Source organism: Rhinolophus ferrumequinum, chromosome 6, assembly GCF_004115265.2.
Source record: "Rhinolophus ferrumequinum isolate MPI-CBG mRhiFer1 chromosome 6, mRhiFer1_v1.p, whole genome shotgun sequence".
NCBI lineage: Eukaryota > Metazoa > Chordata > Mammalia > Chiroptera > Rhinolophidae > Rhinolophus > Rhinolophus ferrumequinum.
The window spans coordinates 2,625,766-2,644,629 of record NC_046289.1 but is presented as its reverse complement, the minus strand read 5'-3'; the positions used below and the strand labels follow the sequence as shown (position 1 = coordinate 2,644,629).

At 49.4% G+C, this 18,864-nt stretch overlaps 1 protein-coding gene across 11 annotated transcripts in view; it reads left to right on the top strand.

Annotated features, from left to right (window-relative positions):
* WDR20 (WD repeat domain 20) overlaps positions 1 to 18,864 on the top strand; it is a 57,579-nt gene that overhangs the window by 24,104 nt on the left and 14,611 nt on the right. For 3 of the 11 annotated variants that reach the window (XM_033107944.1, XM_033107945.1, XM_033107937.1), the window contains exon 2: positions 10,316 to 10,498. The exons of 2 other annotated variants lie outside the window; for them this stretch is intronic. In XM_033107944.1, the coding sequence (XP_032963835.1) occupies positions 10,316 to 10,498 (183 nt within the window). Of the gene's footprint in view, positions 1 to 9,862; positions 9,924 to 10,315; positions 10,499 to 13,180; positions 13,274 to 13,551; positions 14,344 to 18,864 lie in introns of those variants that run through there. 6 more of the 11 variants (XM_033107943.1, XM_033107936.1, XR_004423195.1 and 3 more) reach the window with 5 other exon arrangements.

The following is an 18,864-nucleotide window of genomic DNA, read 5'->3' as shown; positions in this document are numbered from 1 at the left end:
AGCTGAGTTGACTGTACATGTGTTTGCTCATTAAATTTTTTAAAAATATAAGATAGCATACAAACAGGAATGTGTATAAGTTTAAAGCTCTATTAACTTTTCACAAAGTGAAAATTCCTCAGGTTAAGGAACAGCTTTCCTGGGCCCCCCCAAAGCCTCCCCTGTGGCCCCTCCCCACACTCCCGACTTCCAGCCTCACGGACTAGCTTTCCTTATTTCTGAACTCTATATAAATAGAATTATTGAGTATATGCTTCTTTCGTGCCTGGCTCCTTTAGCTCAAGGTTATTTTTTGAGATTTGGCATGTTTCTTCTCAGTGCATGAGTTCTCTGAGGGGCTCAGTGGAGCCCCCTGTTTATCCGGCCTGCTGGAGAGGGGCATCTGTGGTGCTAGTTTGGGGCTATTACAGATAGTTTACACACTTGAAAAGTATTTTCTAAAGATAGAGTCCTAGGAGTTGACTTTGTGTTTAAGGAAAAGAGGCTTTTGTTGCTGAGATGTTGCCAAATTGCCCTGCATAAAGGCTGTGCCAGTTCACACTCCCACGGGCCGGCCCATGGGGAGGCCTGCCCTGCCCATTCCTGTGTGTGCCAGTCTTGCTGGTCCATGGTTTGAAACTGGCTGCTCTTGCGTTATGAGAGCTATACCAGTGCCTGAGACATTTCAGGTGCCTAAAAGGGCTTTTTAAATCTCGGAGGGAAAACAAGTGCCAAAGATGTTTAAGTGGCTGTTACTGAGGTGACCTTGTGCCCTAAAAAATGTTGGGTTCGTTGCGGAGATAAGACGTACAGAGCAAATGCCCAACAGCGCAAGTGCCAAGTGAGCCGATCCCGTGAGGCTGTGAGACTGCAGAGGAAGGAGAGAGGAGAGCTTTTCCTCCCGTGACGCTGTGAGACTGCAGAGGAAGGAGAGAGGAGAGCTTTTCCTCCCGTGACGCTGTGAGACTGCAGAGGAAGGAGAGAGGAGAGCTTTTCCTCCCGTGACGCTGTGAGACTGCAGAGGAAGGAGAGAGGAGAGCTTTTCCTCCCGTGACGCTGTGAGACTGCAGAGGAAGGAGAGAGGAGAGCTTTTCCTCCCGTGACGCTGTGAGACTGCAGAGGAAGGAGAGAGGAGAGCTTTTCCTCGCACTGATCGGAGGCAACTTTCTTCAGCGAGGCCTGCCTGCAGCGGAGACTCTTTGAATTACAGAGGCCAAAGCCACTGTTTTGGCCACCTGCTGTAGTGGCTAATCTCCCTTCATTGTGTAATTCAAGTTTGATGTTCTGTCTAGCTCTCTTGCTCCCTGTTCGAACATACAGCAGCATGCTGCCTCCAGAACACTGTCATTGGATGTAAAATCACTGGTACACGTCAGTGTCACCGGGAAATTTTGTACGGTACAGAGTCAGCAGTTCATCGTCCCAACTGAAGTTGGGTGATTGAAAAAAAGTGGTGACAGCTTCATGTGGTTACAGGCGCGGTCCTCTGAAAGCGTGGGCAGGATACCACCCCCCTCCCTGGGCCTCAGGGGGGAAGAGTGCAGGGCCTGCACACAACGGGGGATTGAGGGCACGTTTCACCTGGTTGGGAGCTCCTCTCAGACTCCTGATGGTACTCAGCACATTCCAAGGGCTCTGTGTGCTGTGCCAAATGCAAGCTTGAGAGGAGTCGAAATGCAGGGACTCAATAGTGCAGAAGTTAAGCTACATCGAGGCAGCCTGCCGCAGACTGGCCTCTAGTTTGCCAGGAAGTCATAGAATCCCCCATCCCCACCCCCTTCAGGGGGAACTTTTAAAACTTTTCTAAAAATTTCACGAGTATCTTTTGCAGAAATGAAAGCATCTTGCCTTGTCTTCCATTTGAGATGTTGGCATTCCCGTAGGAATAGGGATGCGTGTTTTATGCATATTTAACAGAAGGACTTAACAACAATAGGTCATTCGAATATGTCAGCATTTTGATGTGATGAGAGCTGGTGTTGGTATGTGTGCAAGTGAGAGTTACCTGATGTTTACTCATACTTTTTCTTTAAAGAAGAAATCGGTATTTCATTAGCCTAAAGGCAGCACCAAGGCAGCCCAGTTGCCGCGTGTCGCGTTCTGATGGGGATGAACCTGAACCTGGAGTGCAGCTTCAGAGAATGAAGAGATGGCGGAGGTGTCGCAGCTTAGGAGCTTCTTAGGTTCCTTTCTAAAAAGTACTCCAAGGGAAGAGGAGTAGATTTTACATCGCAAAGGGTTTTACGTGACAGGTGCATTGGGGGAAAACGCGCGTGAAAACAACAGAAGCCTGGGAGTTCGCACACTTGACTGACAGACAGTGCTGGGCTGGGGAGAAGATGCTTCTCCTAACACAGCCCTGCCCCCCACCCGCGGGGGCCACCCCACCCTGCCCAGAGGCTCCCCTGGCGCCTGCAAGAGGTTTTCTTTGCTGAGTAGCAAGCAACTCCACAGACTGTGGCTGTGAAAATTTCACTGAGCACATTTTATGCATTTTGTAACTGCCGTGTATTTCCCCTGAAAATAAGACCTAGCCGACAGTCAGCTCTAATGCGTCTTTTGGAGCAAAAATTAATGTGAGACCTGGTCTTATTTTCCTATAATGTAAGACCGGGTCTCGTATTAATTTTTGCTCCAAAAGATGCATTAGAGCTGGTTGCCTGGTTAGGTCTTATTTTTGGGGAAACACGGTATGCCCTGCTTCCCATTGTGGAGTGACATGAAGGTGGCCCCTCACAGCTCGCCTGTGCTCTGTGTCACCTGGCTCTTCGTCCTTCCCGTCTCTCGCCCTTCACGGAGTCCCCTGCCTCACTTCTCCTGGCCTTGCTGCTGCTGTGCACGTGAGAGGAGCTCTGGAAAGTGCGTGGTGGGTGCTCATTCCAGGGTCAGAGCCATGAGAGAAGCATGGCGACATGTGACAGTTTGTTTTTAGTGAGGAATGGGCCTGGGGCGCCCAAGCACGCGTGGGCTGGAGCTAATGTCTGAGAAGGAAAGAGGAAGGGAAGGTGCCCTCTTGTGGAAAATTAGATTGGAAGAAAACATGCCCTAAACTTGGGTTTCGCTGCTGTCTTCAGGAAAGTTAGGGCAGAAAGAAATATTCCTGTTTTTCCTTGCTTCTATTTCTTTGTAGGTGTCCGTGAATAATGAGAATTGTTCAAAGCCTAGATAAGCCGCGAGCCCTTCTGTATTCAGAAGGAGAAATACAAGTTTAAAAGAGGGGAACCATCGTCTCTCAAGTGCCTTTTTAAGTGCTAGGCATTATGCTTGGGAATTTGGTATGTTACTCCATTTTAATAAAACAGCCCGGTGAGGTAAACGTATTGAGAAGGTAGGTCTGGAATCTGGGCCAGATGGAGCAAGGCCGGAATTCTGATTGTCACTAAGCATAGGACATGGTGTCACACAGTGATGGAATTTTCGAACTAGGTGCTGCCTGAGAGGTTATCTTGTCAGCTTCCTGTCAGAGCAGCGTGGGGCAGTGGAAGGAGCACAGGCTGGGATTTAGACAGCCTGCCCTCCACTGCCTGCCCTCCACTGCTGACTCTCACCCTTTTATAAAATGGGCGTGGCGATAGTACTTAGGGCGCAGGTTTGTGACCGGCTCAGAGCTGCTGCTGCTGCGGCGCAGGTGCTTTGTAAACCGGAAAGTGACTTACAGATGTTCGCTAATGGAGGTGGTTTTCTTTCCCAGAGGGGCACCCACCAACGCATTAGTTGTTAGTTAGGATTTTGGTCAGCAAAAGGATTATAATTTGGTTTTATATATCCCTGGGTGTGGTCTCTTCTGGTTCTTAACACTTCTATTTCCGTAATTGTTTCACTTCTACAATAGATATTTAATGGTGCCTCCCATGTGCCAGGCCTGTCACAGATAAGTTTCTGTCCTTTTCAAACACTGAAACTGTACAATTGATTGACAGTTTTTTTCCTACTGGGATACGTGACGCCAAACCTAAGTGACTTTTTAACACCCTTGGTGTCTTTGTTTAAATACGCGTTAGACTCTTTAAATACCATAATGCCAGTTATGCAGGTGTTTGGGACGTACCTGTTGGCCTGAAGGAACTGCGGAAGATGGATGGCACGTGTGCGTGTCTCACAGGTTAGCCTGGGTTTGTTTCTGCCTCCAGGACAGCTGGCTGGGCTGGACACTAGAGCCTGTGCAGTGCCTTACAGCTGATGTCACCCGTGTCACACTGCTGACCTGCGCGGGAAGTGTGGGCAGTGAGCTGTTTGAAAATGACTCTGTGGTATTTCTGTCATTAAAGCCAGGTTATTTTCCACTATGTTGGAAAAAATTTTGGTTGAATAGTACATTGGACTTCGTTTTCGCAGGGACTACATGTCAGCTTTGAGTGGTCAGCCTCGTTTCATTCAGCCTGTGACTTAGGGGGCTCTGGTGGTTCCCCGGGGTTCAGCCGGAAGGACCAGCTTGGTGTGGTCCAGCCCCAGGCTGGACTCCTCCCTCGCAGGCACTAGAGACCCCCAGCCTGACTGGGTGAAAAGTCTCCCCCAAGAAGCACCGTGGAGCGGTCCTTGTGACGTGGCTTCCTTTGGATCCCAGGTTTTAAGGTAGGACGCCCGTGGTTCCCTGCTGTCTGAGGAGGTGAGCCTTTGTGGCCCTGGGAAGTCACCCCTTGTTCACTTTTGGCTCCTATTTCTGTGGTCTGGGAAGCGGTCAAAGGAATTATAGTCGAAAGCACAACACCGGTTCTCTCCTGATTGTAGAGGGCACTCTGGAGACGTCTGGTGCACGGGGGCTGCTCCGGTCTTTTGCATTAGTCTGTTCAGGCCGCCAGGGACTCAGCAGCCTCCTCGTGGTTTTCAGAAGGAGCTGGACTTCCATGATACTCGGAATGCAGTTAGCAGTGGCACGGAGTGACAGGTGACGGCTGGGAGGAAGTGCTCTGTGCTTCCCGGGGGGAAGGCCGGGTGGGCAGAGCACAGGCAGGCTGAACAAGTGCCTTTGGGGCTAACGGGTGAATGGAGGGGTGATGAGGCCCATGTAGGAAGGCCTGTGGGTGTCCAGCTGGGGAGGCCAGCCCTTGCTATGTTATGCCTGGCAGAGCCCAGGAGAGCTCAGTGGGAGGGTGACCTGCGGCTTCGTGAAGACTGATCCGGCACAGTGCGTAGAAGTGGGTGGAGGGAGCCTGGGGCTGAGCCAAGAAGGTGGGGGCTGTGGAAGGACAGGCCCGTGAGGGCTCTGCAGCTGTCATTTGGGGAGGGGGTGCCATACAGGGGACCTGACTTGAGGCAACAGGCTTAAAGCTTGGGAGAGGGACTTGGAGGGAAGACAGGTGAGCTTCTGGTCTGGGTTGGGTATTTGGCAGCTGTTAGATATGCCAGTAAAAGAACTCGTTTCTGGCAAGTTCTGTGAGACTGGTGCTCTCTAGGATGATTCTCGGATGAGGAAGGAGAATGTGAAACTTTGGGAAAATAAAGCCCACTTTTACTACCTACATCGCCCCGTGTATTATCATCCGACATGCAGGTTTTCAAAGAGGCCTTTCTGAGATATTTTCTGTTCCACATCAAGTGCTTCTGGGCCTCAGGACTATCTAGTAGCAGGTTCCCACGAAGAGGCCTCATAGGCCCACGGGCCTTCTCTGACCTCCCCTAATGGCTGTGACAGTGTGCCGAGGCCCTGGCAGGTTGAGCGGGCCCACTGAGCCCAAGGCAGCGCTTTCCCTTGGTGGGCTAACCCCTCAGGTTCAACGCCCTCTCCTGCGTTCCTGTTGACTCAGCAGCTTCACTCACCTGGCCTACAGGTGGGCTCTGGGGTCAAGGTGTGAGCTGGAACAGGAGCGTCTCTTGCAGACCTTTGTGGTGCAGGAAAGATAAATGCTAGTTAGTGCCATGCTAAACCGACCAAGTGACACCATATTTCAACAGTATTTGTCATAAAAAGAATTCCAGGGATATTAAGGGTCAAAAATCCAAGGGAAACAGGAGCATGACATTTTAAAGTTGGTACTTACTGATCAAGGTTTTTGGTAAGTAGCTGTTTTTGTAGTAGGAATTTTCAGCCATTTAAAATTTTTCTATGAAGTTAAGAATGAGACTGACGACTTATTTATAATCAGTAAGTCCTTATGCAGAAACTGATGAGCATAACAATAAAATTTAATCTTACCCTTGAAAAAATTCGAAACAATTTTAGTTTCATTCATTCAGTGGATATTTAGCATTTGTGACATACTGGATACTCTACCGGGGCTGCATAAGCAAATACGATCTAATTCTTAAAATTGGTTAAGACATTTTAAAAACTTGGTTTGCCTTTAATTCATACTTAAGAATTCAGATAATTGGCAGTAATCAGAATGCAGAAATATTAAAAATATCCCAAAATGCCTGAAACTCATCTATGCAGAATCCACCAAAAAGCTGAAAAACAAAAGCTAATTTTATGGAACAATACAGTGGTGACTGTTTAATAAAGACCTTCTGTCCTTAAAGGAGTTTTTATTGTAATTTTTTATCATCATTGTAACTGTATTGTAATTGATGATAACAGCCATAACACGACGGTGTTATGATATAAGTGATTAAGTACTAAATTTTGTGGACCGAACTAAGTAGTTGAGAATTGAGATCAAGGAGCCAGCCCAGAGAACAGCTGGTGGGAAAATGCTTGCTGAAGGTGAATTCCTGGGGACGGGCGAAGGGGACCCCCAACCAAGAGGGCCCTGCGTGAGGCCGGGCACCCCACAGGAAGCTCACTGTGGAGGGCAGGCCAGGAGTGGCGCCAGGCAGGCTGAGGGGGGCGCACAGGTCTTTGACCCTGACGCCCCCCAGGTTCCTGGCTGTAGAATGCTGGAGTGTTACTGCCGACGTGGAGGCATGACTGAGGTTCGGTGAGATGATGAGGGTAACGTTCTGGGTGCCTGGAAAGTGCTCCATGGACGGAAATGGGTGCTGCTGTTAGGGAGGACGGAGGGGGCCAGGCCACGAGGGCAGGACTGCCGGGCACAGCATCCTCCTCTGTTGGGACGGGAATTAGGAAGCCAAGTGACCCGAAGGGCTGAACTAGTAACGGTAGCTGCCTTTTGAGTGCTCCTGTGTACTCTGTGCTTTATATCCAGTATCTGCCAGCCTCACCAGCACCCTTCGCGGAGCTGGGGGCGCTCAGGGAGAGGAAACAAGCACCTTGCACAAGGTCACCTTGCTACCAAGAGGGAAGGCAAGGCTTAACCCTGTGTCTGCCTGCTTCTAAAGTCTGGACGCTTCGCCTAGCAGACTGCCCTACCTGGGAAGCTGTCTGTGGGGCTGCTGACCCCGCGGGGAAGAGGAATGGCAGGCTCCTGTTTTGGCAGGTAGTTAGTCCTGCTGCCAAAAGAAAAGGGGTGTGCGTCAGAGGCCATGTGGGCACACCCCACCTCACCCTGCAGAAAGGAGGAGCAAGAGGAATGAGGGCAGCAACCATGGGTGGAAAAGGAGACTGACCTAGAGGTCGCCTGCAGAGGCAAGAGGCCAAGGTGAGTCGGAGATGCTTGTGTGGCGCTAGGCCCCAGAAAGCCCAGGCACCAGTGGTGGGGTCCATCCACGCGCTTCTCAGAAGCAGTGTTTCCCGTGGGCACACTGAGCCATCACTCAGGCTTCCCAGAAATCCTTGCTTAAGGGAGGTCACGCGTGGCCTGGCCAGCCTTCTGCTGTTCTAGTAGATCCGTGCCGTCGGAGGTCGGAAAGGCGGGTACCTGAGGTGCCAGTATTCTCAGTGTCCCCTTGTGCCGCCTAGGACAGTGCTGCTCCTACCCGTGTTGAAGTGGCCGTTTTTAAAATGTCCAGTCTATCTGGACTGACACTTTTGTAAAATAAAAGAATTACTCGGAAAAGAAACTGAAAAAGGCACGCAGAATGCAAACTCTAATTTCTTGTTATTAGACCCTACAGATACAAAATTACTCTGTCATACTGCCATAAAAGTTTCCAAAGCTTATTCTCAGTTTCTGAATTGAATTTTGACTGCAGACAGTTCAACTCTTCAAGGGCTGGGATACATCGAGAGCAGTGATCTAGGAAGAAGGTTTGTTAAGCAAATCAGTAAACAGGATGTTTTCAGAGTGTTTACAAGGCTTAAGAGTAAAACTAATCACATGGTTGGCACTTAAAATACTTCAGGTGTTTGTTCACATAGGATGTCACTCTAGCTGACGCCTTTTCAGTGAAGTTCCGTATTAGGGGGCAGGGATGTAAAATCAATAGGCCTAGAACTGAGGCTGACGGGTTCCTTTTGCACCAACCTAATAGTTACTTTAAGGGATCCCTTCGTTCCGACGGTAGCAGTCCTTGGAAAGAGGTGCTTCTACCTCCTCTGTTGTTTCTGCGAACCATTGTACATTCCTTTGCTCATTCAACTTAAATTAGTATGTTTTGTCTGTTAATTTTTGGTTTGCCTTTGAATTGATTTTTGTATTTGGTGCATAATTTGAGGTGTATTCTTTTAGGGATAAGTTCCCTAAGCAAACTTTTTAAAAAATCTCCTACGAGTTATGTATGCTGATACAGAGATCATGTAATAATTTAATCTGTTCATATTTCAACTCTGATTTTTGTACTAGCTGCCAGTGTGTCTTCCTTTATATTTTGAGCTATTCTGCTGATGTCTTCCCGCTCCGAGGTGATTTGTTGTGTTGTTCCCTTAGCCTAGAATTCTTGCCCCGCCTATAGGGCCCAGCCCAAGTTTTCCCTCAGGCGGCGCCTCTGGCTCCTTTTCTACCCTTTCCACTGCAGGTCACCCTCCCCCTCTGCTGCCTCCAGCGCAGCTGCCTCCAGCGCAGCGTCCTCCCTGCCCTCTGGCCCCTTTCTCCTCGCTCCAAACTGTCGGGCCTTCCTTTTGTACCATGCTCTCTGTGTCAACGCCTGTCGCGGCTCTTCCGTGTACGTATTCTCTTAGTTCGTCCTGCAGACCACCATCCCCACTTTTCCTGCCTGAGGCGGGACATGTGCTTTCATTCCTTAGCCTAGAGCTCCCGGAGTGACTTGGGCCACTCACGTCCAGACTCCCAAGTGCTCGGGTTTTGAGTTTGCTCACAGAGGCCTATAATTTTGGGGTCATCTTTTCTACTCTGTGTGTTTATTTATTATCTGAAGAGTCAGACAGAATCCTCAGTACAATGTCACAGGCCTGTTTGGAAGGAAGAAATCCTCAGAACCTGTGCAGGGGTGGCCAGTGCAAATCGGGAGCCGTGAACCCCAGAACACGCACAAGCCGAAGCCATGTTTTAAAGGACAGGTTCAGCAGCATTAGTTGTCTCCACCTGTGATTCTCCAGTGGGACCGGGGCTGGGGGTCGGAGGGTTTCCTTTATTTCAACAATAACAGCCCAGCGAATTGGACCACACAGAACATTTCCCACGAAGAAAAGACTCCTGCTTTTAAAGAAGGGAGGCACATTGAAAAATCACGGTTAGCTCAAGTCAGTCATTTGCTTTTGACTTTGGGGTGTGTGGGTGTATGTTTTCTCCCTGTCCCCTTTATGGGCAAATAGACCTCGGTTCCAAATCCAGCCCTGCCACGTACTAGGTAGGTATGGTGACCTTGGTTGAATTATTTAACTTCCCTAAACTTGTTTTCTCATCTGTAAAATGGGGAAATACTGTCTGCTTTGAAGGAGCATTGTAAAGATGAAAGATGATGCGTGTACCGCACTTGAGTGTGGGCCCGGTGGGTGTAAGTTACCTGACAGTGAGTGCGGAATGGGGGGGGTGGGAGCAGTAAGGGAGTGCCTGCTTACAGCGGGGCAGCACTGGTTCTCAAACCCGAGGCGCCGGCAGAGTCAGCCGGAAAGCTTCTTAACGTCCACATGTGCGGCCCAGCCCCCTCCTTTCTGGTCCATTTGGTCTGGGGTGGGGCTTGAGAATTGGCCTTTCTGAGTTTCCAGGTGACGCTGCTGCCGCCACTGCTGGTCTGGGGACCACACTGTGAGAACCTCTGGGCTACAGGTAACACCCGTGAGCATGGAGGTGTCGTAGATGTATTCGAAAGCTGACTTATGTGGTTAGAGGTACTCAAGTTAGAAAATGCTTGGATGCATTTTGCAAATACTGAATTTAGTATCTCAAGGATTTTTCCTCCTGAAGTTCAGGAGTCCTTGTTAAATATATTTGAAGCAGAACAAGTTGTGAAAGTAACAGTTAAAACATATAATGGATAGTCTAACAATATCAAATTGGCTAAGGTATGTGAAAGTGCTTTTATAAAATGCTAAAGCTGAAAAAATATTTTAAAGACTTTGTAAGATTGAACATCGTAGCGGAGAGTATAAAATAGTGTAACTTAGCTTTCTCGTCTCAACGTGCTGTTTACCGTATGTATTTTTCTCTTTCTCCTCCAGGCTGCTGACTTGAGTAAACCAATAGATAAAAGGATATACAAAGGAACACAGCCTACTTGTCATGACTTCAACCACCTAACAGCCACAGCAGAAAGTGTCTCTCTCCTAGTGGGCTTTTCCGCAGGCCAAGTCCAGCTTATAGACCCAATCAAAAAAGAAACTAGCAAACTATTTAATGAGGAAGTAAGTAGCATCCTGTCTTAGCTGTTAAGACTCCCTTTAAGAATTGCTATGTCCTTACCCAGGGTAGTGGGCTTTGGTCCACAGTTTGAGCTAAGCCCATTTTCTCATTCTCTCAGCCATCCTACCTAGTATTACCCAAGTTGAAAAGTGGTGAGTTAACTTGTTGACGTTTACCTGTTCTTCTTTGGGGCAACTGTTTTGTGTGTTTTTTATGGAGCGTGCTCAGGTGTTTATAGCAGGTGCTTTAAAACTCTTTTAGAATGGAGAGAGGGGTGAGGCTGTAACTTGAAATTTATAATTTAAATAAGAAAATACAGAATTCCAAACTTGGTTCACATCACCAGAAAATTTCATGCAGACCGAAGAACTTGGTGACATTTCTTTAGGCTGTTTAAATTACAGTTAAAGCTTTTGTGGTATATTTGACAGGCATTTGGCTAAGGAGTAATTCTCTAGCTCTTGAAAATATTTGCTGTAAAATCACCTTTGACATAGTTAGAAATCCTGGCACTTCAACTTGGACCACATGCCCTAACTTTTGCCAGTGTTGTGGTCTGTGCTGGGTTTCTAGTACCTTCAGTTTCATTCTGGAAGGAGCTGAGATTCTGAGCCATCTGCTCAGGAACACGTCAGGACTATTAAACGTGGCAGGTAGAAGTTGCCAAATAGATTATATTTGTTAAAGCTCTGAGTGGCCTTGCAGCCCTGAGAATTGCTGTTACAGAGTTGATGTCTCCTTCCTCTTTCCGTAGGACTTTCCTAGCCAATGGGAAAGATGACGTGGAACTTGCCAACTTAGAAGCCCTGAGTCCACGCTCTGTGTCACATCATAGACCTCAGCCATGATGTGACAAGGGTCAGGCCATGTGGGATCCCTCTCTCAGGAAGGACAAGAGGTTTTGCCCTTGCATGATTTGAACGTCATTAACTTGGAACAGAAGCGCAGTACAGATTCTGGCTTTTAAGAAATCATTTGGGGAAGAATATTCGTCTTGACGAATTGCAGTTAAAACTCTGATTCTTTTCCAATCTTTATGGTCTATGCTGCCGTGCGTGTCCAGACCCCACCCGCCCACGGGGCTCCTGTCTGACGTCGCCAATGGACTTGGCGAGATCTTTTGAGCCATCATGCCATCTCCCGTTAGTTTCATCTGGGTTGACTGGGAACAGAACTTGCCCTCTGGATTGATAAACTATAGAGAAAAAGTAGTTAATCCCATTTTTCATTAAAAAAATCTTAAGCAGAAAATTATTCTATTTACCTAGATATTTTATTATCATCTGATAAAATGATTTCTAAGTAAGCTGGACAATTTTTGTTGTTGTTGGGCTGAGTGGAGCCACAAAACAAGCCTTCTTTGTACCATCAATAGAAATTGTGAATTTGGACTCCTGGTGGGGTAGTGGTGGTGTTGAGGTAGGGGCGTGTTATGAGGGGGAAGGGATTGGAACCATGTGAAGGGCTGTTGGTAAACAGGATCAGGAGGCGGCCCTGGCTGAGGATGGCACAGATTGCCACTTAGAGAACAAGGAGGGTTTGTGTGTCATTGCTGCGGGAGGGTGGAGATGGGGAACCGGAGAGTATAGGGCCCTGGAGTCCCGGGCCTGAGAGCACTCAGCGCGTCAGCCAGACCCGTCCCTGCCCCTGCACAAATGGGTGTTGCAGGCGGGAAAGCCTCCTCGCTCTTAGTAATTGAAGCATGAGTTAACACATACTCTCTTCACATTTTATTTGAAAAGTTCAGAATGCTAGCTGTTCAGAATGCTCGGACTGTGTACGGTGTGATGCCATCTTGGCATTGACAGCTCGAAACTGAAGTTGATTGCCCTTCACAGTAGGGAATTCGTTGGCTGTGTGGATGATATTTTTATCAGATTTTGGTCAGGATGTCTAAGAGCAAGGGTCGTCAGAGGTTTGTTTCTCAGAGTGCCAGGAGTTGGGACTGATGCAGTTGTCATGCCATGCTTTGCATTGGTATGAGAGTTAGAGGCTGCGGAATGTTTTATATATTCCCTCTGCCCGGGACGGTGTGCGACTGTTGCCATTTTGCAGCTGAGAAAATTGTCAGAGAGAAGGTAAGTGAATTAATTGTGCAGATCAGATGCAAATTGATGATAGAGTTGGAACTAGGAATTAATTCCAGAAGCTCTTATTTCTCACAGGCTGTAAGCCCATGTGTGGTTGCAAGATGGGTGGGCCCTTGTCTTCCCAGGAGCTCGCGGTCTAGTAAGATGGACACACAGAGTATGGGGGCATGTGTTACCACAATGCTATGAACAAAGTACCCAGGGATGTGTGTTAACTGGATTCCTCAGTAGGTAGCAAATGCCGTAAAATTAAAACGGAAGTGAAGCTCGGTGGAGGAAGTCCGAGAAGGCTTCCAGAAGGTGACATTTGATATCTGGGTCTTGAAAGATGCGTAGGAGTTGGAAAAGGATGAGAAAGGCCGTCCGCGCTGGAGAACACAGCCTGGCGTGTGGAGGAATAGCTCGGAACCAGATGTGGCCAAACGTAGCGTGTGGGCCTCGGGTGGCAGGAGCCAGAGCTGGACAGAGAAACTGGAAGCAGATCGTAAAAGCCCTTTCATGACACGCTAACAAACTTGGATCTGACACTGGAGGCTGTGGGGGAACTTTGGGCTTTTCCTCAAGGGAGTGACAGGATCAAATGTGTTTTTTTAGAACTCTTGTCAGCACTTGTGGAAGGTGGATTGGAATGAAGAAAGAGAGAATGAAGGTAGCAAGACCAGTGAGGAGGCCCTAGTAACTGTCCAGGTGAGAGCTGAGGGCTTGGACTAGACTTGCGGCTACTTTTCCGTTCATTTGACAGACCTTGATTACCTACCACACGCCTGGCACTGGGTCTGCAGTGGCAGGTAACCCCGCCCTGCTGTCACCCCCTCAGAGAGAGGGGGAAGGGTGTAAACGGCAGCCAGACACATACACACATTGACACCTTTGGCAAATGGTGACGTCAGAGGAGACAGTGGGCCTGAGAGAGAGAAACACGGGGCCTGCTTTAAACCGGGAGGCGGAGAACATCTCTCAGAGGAAGGAGTGTACTTTCAGCTGAGCCTCGCAGGGAAAGGGGGCCATCCGGGTAAGGAACTGGAGGTAGAGCACTCCGCAGGAAGGAGAGCAGGGGAAGACCGTGGGCTGGGAGGACGGAGAGAGGACAGTGTACCCGGGGCGGGTGCTGAGAAGTGGGGGCATGGCCTTGGAGGGCCGTGCCAGGTGGGGTCGGGCCCAGCTGTGTGTGTGCCCCTGAGCTGTGGGATCCCTGAGAAGGGAGCAGGAGCACGCAGCAGTCAGGCTGGCATTTTTTAAAATTACCCTGGCTGCTTCGTGGAGAGCAAATTGGAGACAGGTAGGAGCAAATCTTGGGTTTCTGGCTGTCACCTACTCCCCTGGGTAAAACGGAGGAACGAGCAGGTGTTTGGGGTGGAGGGAAAGGTCAGAGTTCCATTCTGTACTTGTTAAACTTGGCAGGACTGTAGATGGTCGGTTACATGGATCTGGAGCTCAAAACTAGAGGTGAAAGTTTGGGAGTTGTCAGCATGTAAACGGTGAGCACATCCCTGAGATTAGAAGAAAGGTCTGTGGAGACAGTACAGTAAGCGTAAGAAGCGTGCCGAGGACCGAGCCCTGATTGTACCCAGGATTCTGGCCGTCTCATCATACTGGCTCCAATGGGGCTCTTCAAGCAGTCAGCTCATGGCCATGAACGTGCACACTCAGCCCGATGGCCTGGAGGCCGAATGCCTAGGGTTCCGACTCGAGCTCTGCCCCTGACTGACTGCGGCTGTGGGTCTGTTCCCTCACCTCTTCTCCTCAGCTGGAAGATGGTAAGGACAGTACCCGCCTGCGTGTGGTGAGGATGGGCGGCTAGCACAGGGCCTGCAGTGAGCCCTGGGCCGCGCTCAGTCGGTCCCGGGTGGAGGCGAAACCCAGAGGGCTCCTCCCGCCAGGGCGTGGAAGGAACAGCTTCTGGGAGGTGAGGAACCGGCAGGTTTGGAGGAGAAACAGAAGTGAGTTTCCAGAACATGAAGGTAAGAGCAGGGCACCCCAGGCAGAGTCCACGCGTGCGAGGCTGAGGATGGGGGCTGCTTAGCACTGTGCGGTGGGTGTGAGCAGAGCGCTTCTCCCCGCCACCGTTGCACACGTGTGCACACACACCCACTGCTGGTTATTCCGATCTTTGCTTCCTTTCTGGGGATGCCTGGTACATGAAAATACAGTGCACGTTTGGATGGCGTGGAATTGCCATCAGTTCCAGAAATCTGCCTGAGATTAAAGATAGATGAAAACTTCTGTGTGGGACTCGAGTATATCTTAAAAGGTGATTTTTCCCATTAATTAAAAAATAAAAAAAAATTGAAATGCTTGTTGATAGAAACAGTGGGACTTAGAGAAGTCCAGAGGGAGAGTATCACTGATGAATCTTAGGGCTCACTGTTAGTTTCATTGTTTTGTAAGACGAGGACTCACCTTCCCTCCGCTAGAGATGCCGGCCACCTTCACCTGCCAGTCTGGCCCCTCCTCCTCTCAGGTCAGGTCACAGGCTGGCGAGCTGCTCCTGGCCCATGGCCGTCCCGGTCACACTGGAGACCCTGGCTGCTGTACCTGAGCCAGCCCAGGAGGAAGGAAAGGCCCTGGTGCTTGGTGGCCTCCCTTGGGGAATGATGGCCTTAGAGCCCCACAGCCTCTGCTTTCTCCCGTCTCCAGGAGTCTACTGTAGGTGTCTATTTGTAGCGCTCTGTGCATGTTGCACTCTACTGAGAGTGCTTTGGAGCTACGTCCAGGAGGCCCCACACCATGGGGCCGACCTTCCAGTAAGGCACCTGGGACGGAGAGTTGCCTCGGCAGCACTCAGCCTTGTGTGAGCACCCCAAAGGGATGAGGGGTTCACTTCTCTTACGTGTGGTTATGATGTATTGTAGAAGAGGAATTATAAAGGGAGGGTTTCTATATGATGATGAACTCAGCCTTGCTCATCTCTTTAAAACTTCTCGTTATTTCTGGGTTGTAGCCATAGAATAGTAACGTCAAAGGATTTTCAAGTATGTTTTGATTGTTGGGTAAGATGTAAAATTGAAAAAGAACTTGTCATCCTGGCTTCTCTCATTACTGACGTGTAATGAGACCCTCTGTTCCAGACTCTGCTTCTCGCAGGTGGGAGGCTCCCCCAGCACGTTGGGTGGGCTCCAGTCTCCTTATGGTCGAGATCATGTCTGAGTGAAGGGCGCGGGAGAAGGCCCTGACCTTGACTCGGGGCTGCTGCCCAAGGTTGGGAATTCTCTAATCCTACCAGCTGCAGGCGCCGGCCTCCTGGCCAGTGCCCAGCAGTGGGGGAGGGGAGTGAGACCCAGCTTTGCAATGTTCTGTCTGTCCAGCTCTGCAACAAAAGCGTGGGTCTGTGCATTTGGTTAGTTCTGTCTCTGTCGTTGCTTTTTTTAATCGAAGGGAAGAGATGAACACATGGTGATCTACTCCGTAAAGCTTGAAAATGTTAGGATAAAAATGGCATCTGGTCTTCGCTTCCACCGCCTGGAAGTACCCTTCCCCATATTCCTGTGGGAGCCGCTGTCTTTAATGTGTTCCACAACCAAAGCCTTTACTGCCATTTTAGCCTGTGGCTCCCTGGGGCTTTTCCAGCAGCTGCTGTGGTTTCTGAATTTAGTATTTTTGTTACAAGTTAATATCTGCATTTTAAAATGCATACCCAGACCCCCAAAACACCCTTTTCCTGCTTGTCATGTTGCTAGTAGTGCAAGAAAATAAAAAGAAAACTAAGTGCTTTAGAAAGCTTCCTTTTAGTGTCCTTTAATGTGGGTACAGGTTGATTTGTATTCTTGCTTCTTTGCAGCTCGTCCAGTGCAGTTAGAAAATCCTGTGTATCAATGCCGGTATGATGGTGGTTTGGGTATGTGTCTGGTTTCCACTGGATCGCTATTGGCAATGGGCAGTTTCTTTGGCATTCAGAGTGGGATCCGTGGGGGGAGGCATGGGTATGGGGGCGCACTCCAGGGTAGGTGTCTTGACGTACAGAAATGGCATGCTGATGCCCAGATTTGGGGTTTGATTTTTTTTATGGAAGTGATTATTTAAAAAGGCCTTGGATCATCTTGGAATTTGACTCGTCTTTAATGGAAAGCCCAGTGGCGGTGCCAGGCGACCTCACAGGGACTGTCTTGTTCGCTGCCTCGTCTACCCTGTTGCTCCCCCCGCCCTTCCCTTCTCCTGCGCGCTCTGCGGGTTTGTGGAGTGGGACGCAGGCCCTCATCGGCTCCTTCCCACCGAGCGTCCTCACCGCTGCCTGGCAGGGTTTCCCCTCGGCTTCTCCGTGCCAGCTGGGAGCAGGGGCTTTCTTCTCCTTGTTCCCTCCCCTGCCCTCCTCCTGAGCCCCAAACTCGCTTTCCTGTGCTCACCTGAGGAAGCCTTCACCTGCCAGCAGCACTTCCTGTCTCAGCCTCGCTTCCGAGTGTGTGACAGCAGACCTCAAAGACCCTGTCACCTGATGCCCAGAGCACAACTCCTAGCCTGTTGTGGACACAGCGTCAGCTCCTTCTTCTCCTCATAGGGCTTCTGAGTCGTTTTCTCTGCTTCTCCCTCTGCTTGTGTCCTCCGTAGAAGTAGGGTTTTTCCAGCATTTCACATCGTCCTTGCTACACCTTTTCCCTTGGAGATCTTAGGATGTCGCAGACCTGGCTCTCCCTGTTCACAGCTGATTTCCTATCTTCCTGGTCGTTTCATTTGACACCTACTAGATGAGGGCACTTGGATTTCTCCCCAGCTTAGTCACCCACGTCCCATTCTTTTCTGTCACCGTGTTCCCAGTCACTCGGGCTAAAACCAAGGAGTCCTCACATGCCCCCTCAGCACCCCCCCTACCCACCACCCTGCCCAGTGCGTTGGGAAACAGCCCACCCTGCCACCGGTCAAGTGTAAGGCTGTCGTCCCTGGCAGTGGTCGTAGCCTCCTCACCGGTTCCCCACCCACCCCGCCTTCCATTCTGTACAGATTGCTGGGGGATTTCACACGAATCTGTCACTTCCCTTTTCAGAAGCCTTCGGGCCCCCACTGCCTGCAGCCTCGCTGCCAGGAGAAATACACTGTGAGCCTCACAGGCAATTTCAAACCTTCTCATAGCCCAGCAAGTGAGGCAAAGTAGGTGAGATTAAGATTTTACTTTATCCAATAGATCCAAAATATTATTTCAACATCCAGTGTCGTCAATGTAAAACTTATGAATGAGTCTGCAGAGTCCAGTGTGTATTGTACCCTCACAGCACCGTTCACTTCAGAGCGGTCACATGCCAAGTGCTGGGGCTCTAGGATGGGTGCGCAGGGCTTCAGGCTCGCAGCCCAGCCCTTTCGCCTGGGACTCCACGGCCCTGAGTCCCAGCTCCCGACTCCAGACCCAGCTCAGGTGCGCCCGCCAGAGAGGTGTGCTTCCCCTCGCCCAGCCTGCTCCCCCTGCGCCGGTCCTGTCTCTCTGGGATGTCTCGTGCGTGGTTTGCTCCCCCTCAGCATCCGGCTGGGTGTCCACAGGTCCCTGTGCCCGGTGCGCTTCCCCACACTCTCTCCGCCCGCCCTCTGCCGCCCTCCAGGCTTTGCTCAGCCAGTCCTCGCTGCCAGAGAAGGGCCTGGGCAGGCCGTCCTGTGTGAGGGCACTTGGTCTTCTCTCCCTGGCTGGTGGTTTTCCACAGCACTCATTGCCATCTGGTCTTGTAATTTCATTGTCTTCCCTTTCCACTTGAATGTAAATCCACGCAGGAAGGGATATCTTGTCTGTTTTAATCAGTGCTGTATCAGTGCCTGGTGTCTGGTATGCATTCAGTAAAGGATGGATGGATGGATGGATATATGGATATATGGATATATGGATATATGAATACAGTCGTCCATCGGTATCCATGGGGTGGTTCCAGGACCCCCCTTGAGACCAAAATCCATGGATTTAAATGAAATGGTATCATTGGTAGGTGACCTACGCACATACCCCGTGTGCTTTAATTCTTTCACATTAATTGATTTCAAGTTAATTGAACTCAGTCTTTCACATTAATTGATTTCAAGTTAATTGATTTCAAGTTTTTTTTTCAAAATTTGTCAAGAAATCCACAAAAAACAAAAAGTTGATATTTTGACTATTTTATGCATTTAATAACAATTTGAGCTGCTTTGTATATAAACGACATTTTTATGTATAAAAATTTCCTATTGTTACTCATTCTTGAAAAACACAAAAATACAAAAAAATATACATATGCTTTCCTAAACTTCCTTTCTGGAAGTTTTCATCCACAGTCAACGGATGGAAATACTCATTCGGATGTATCTGACCGTCGTGGCAAAAAGATTTT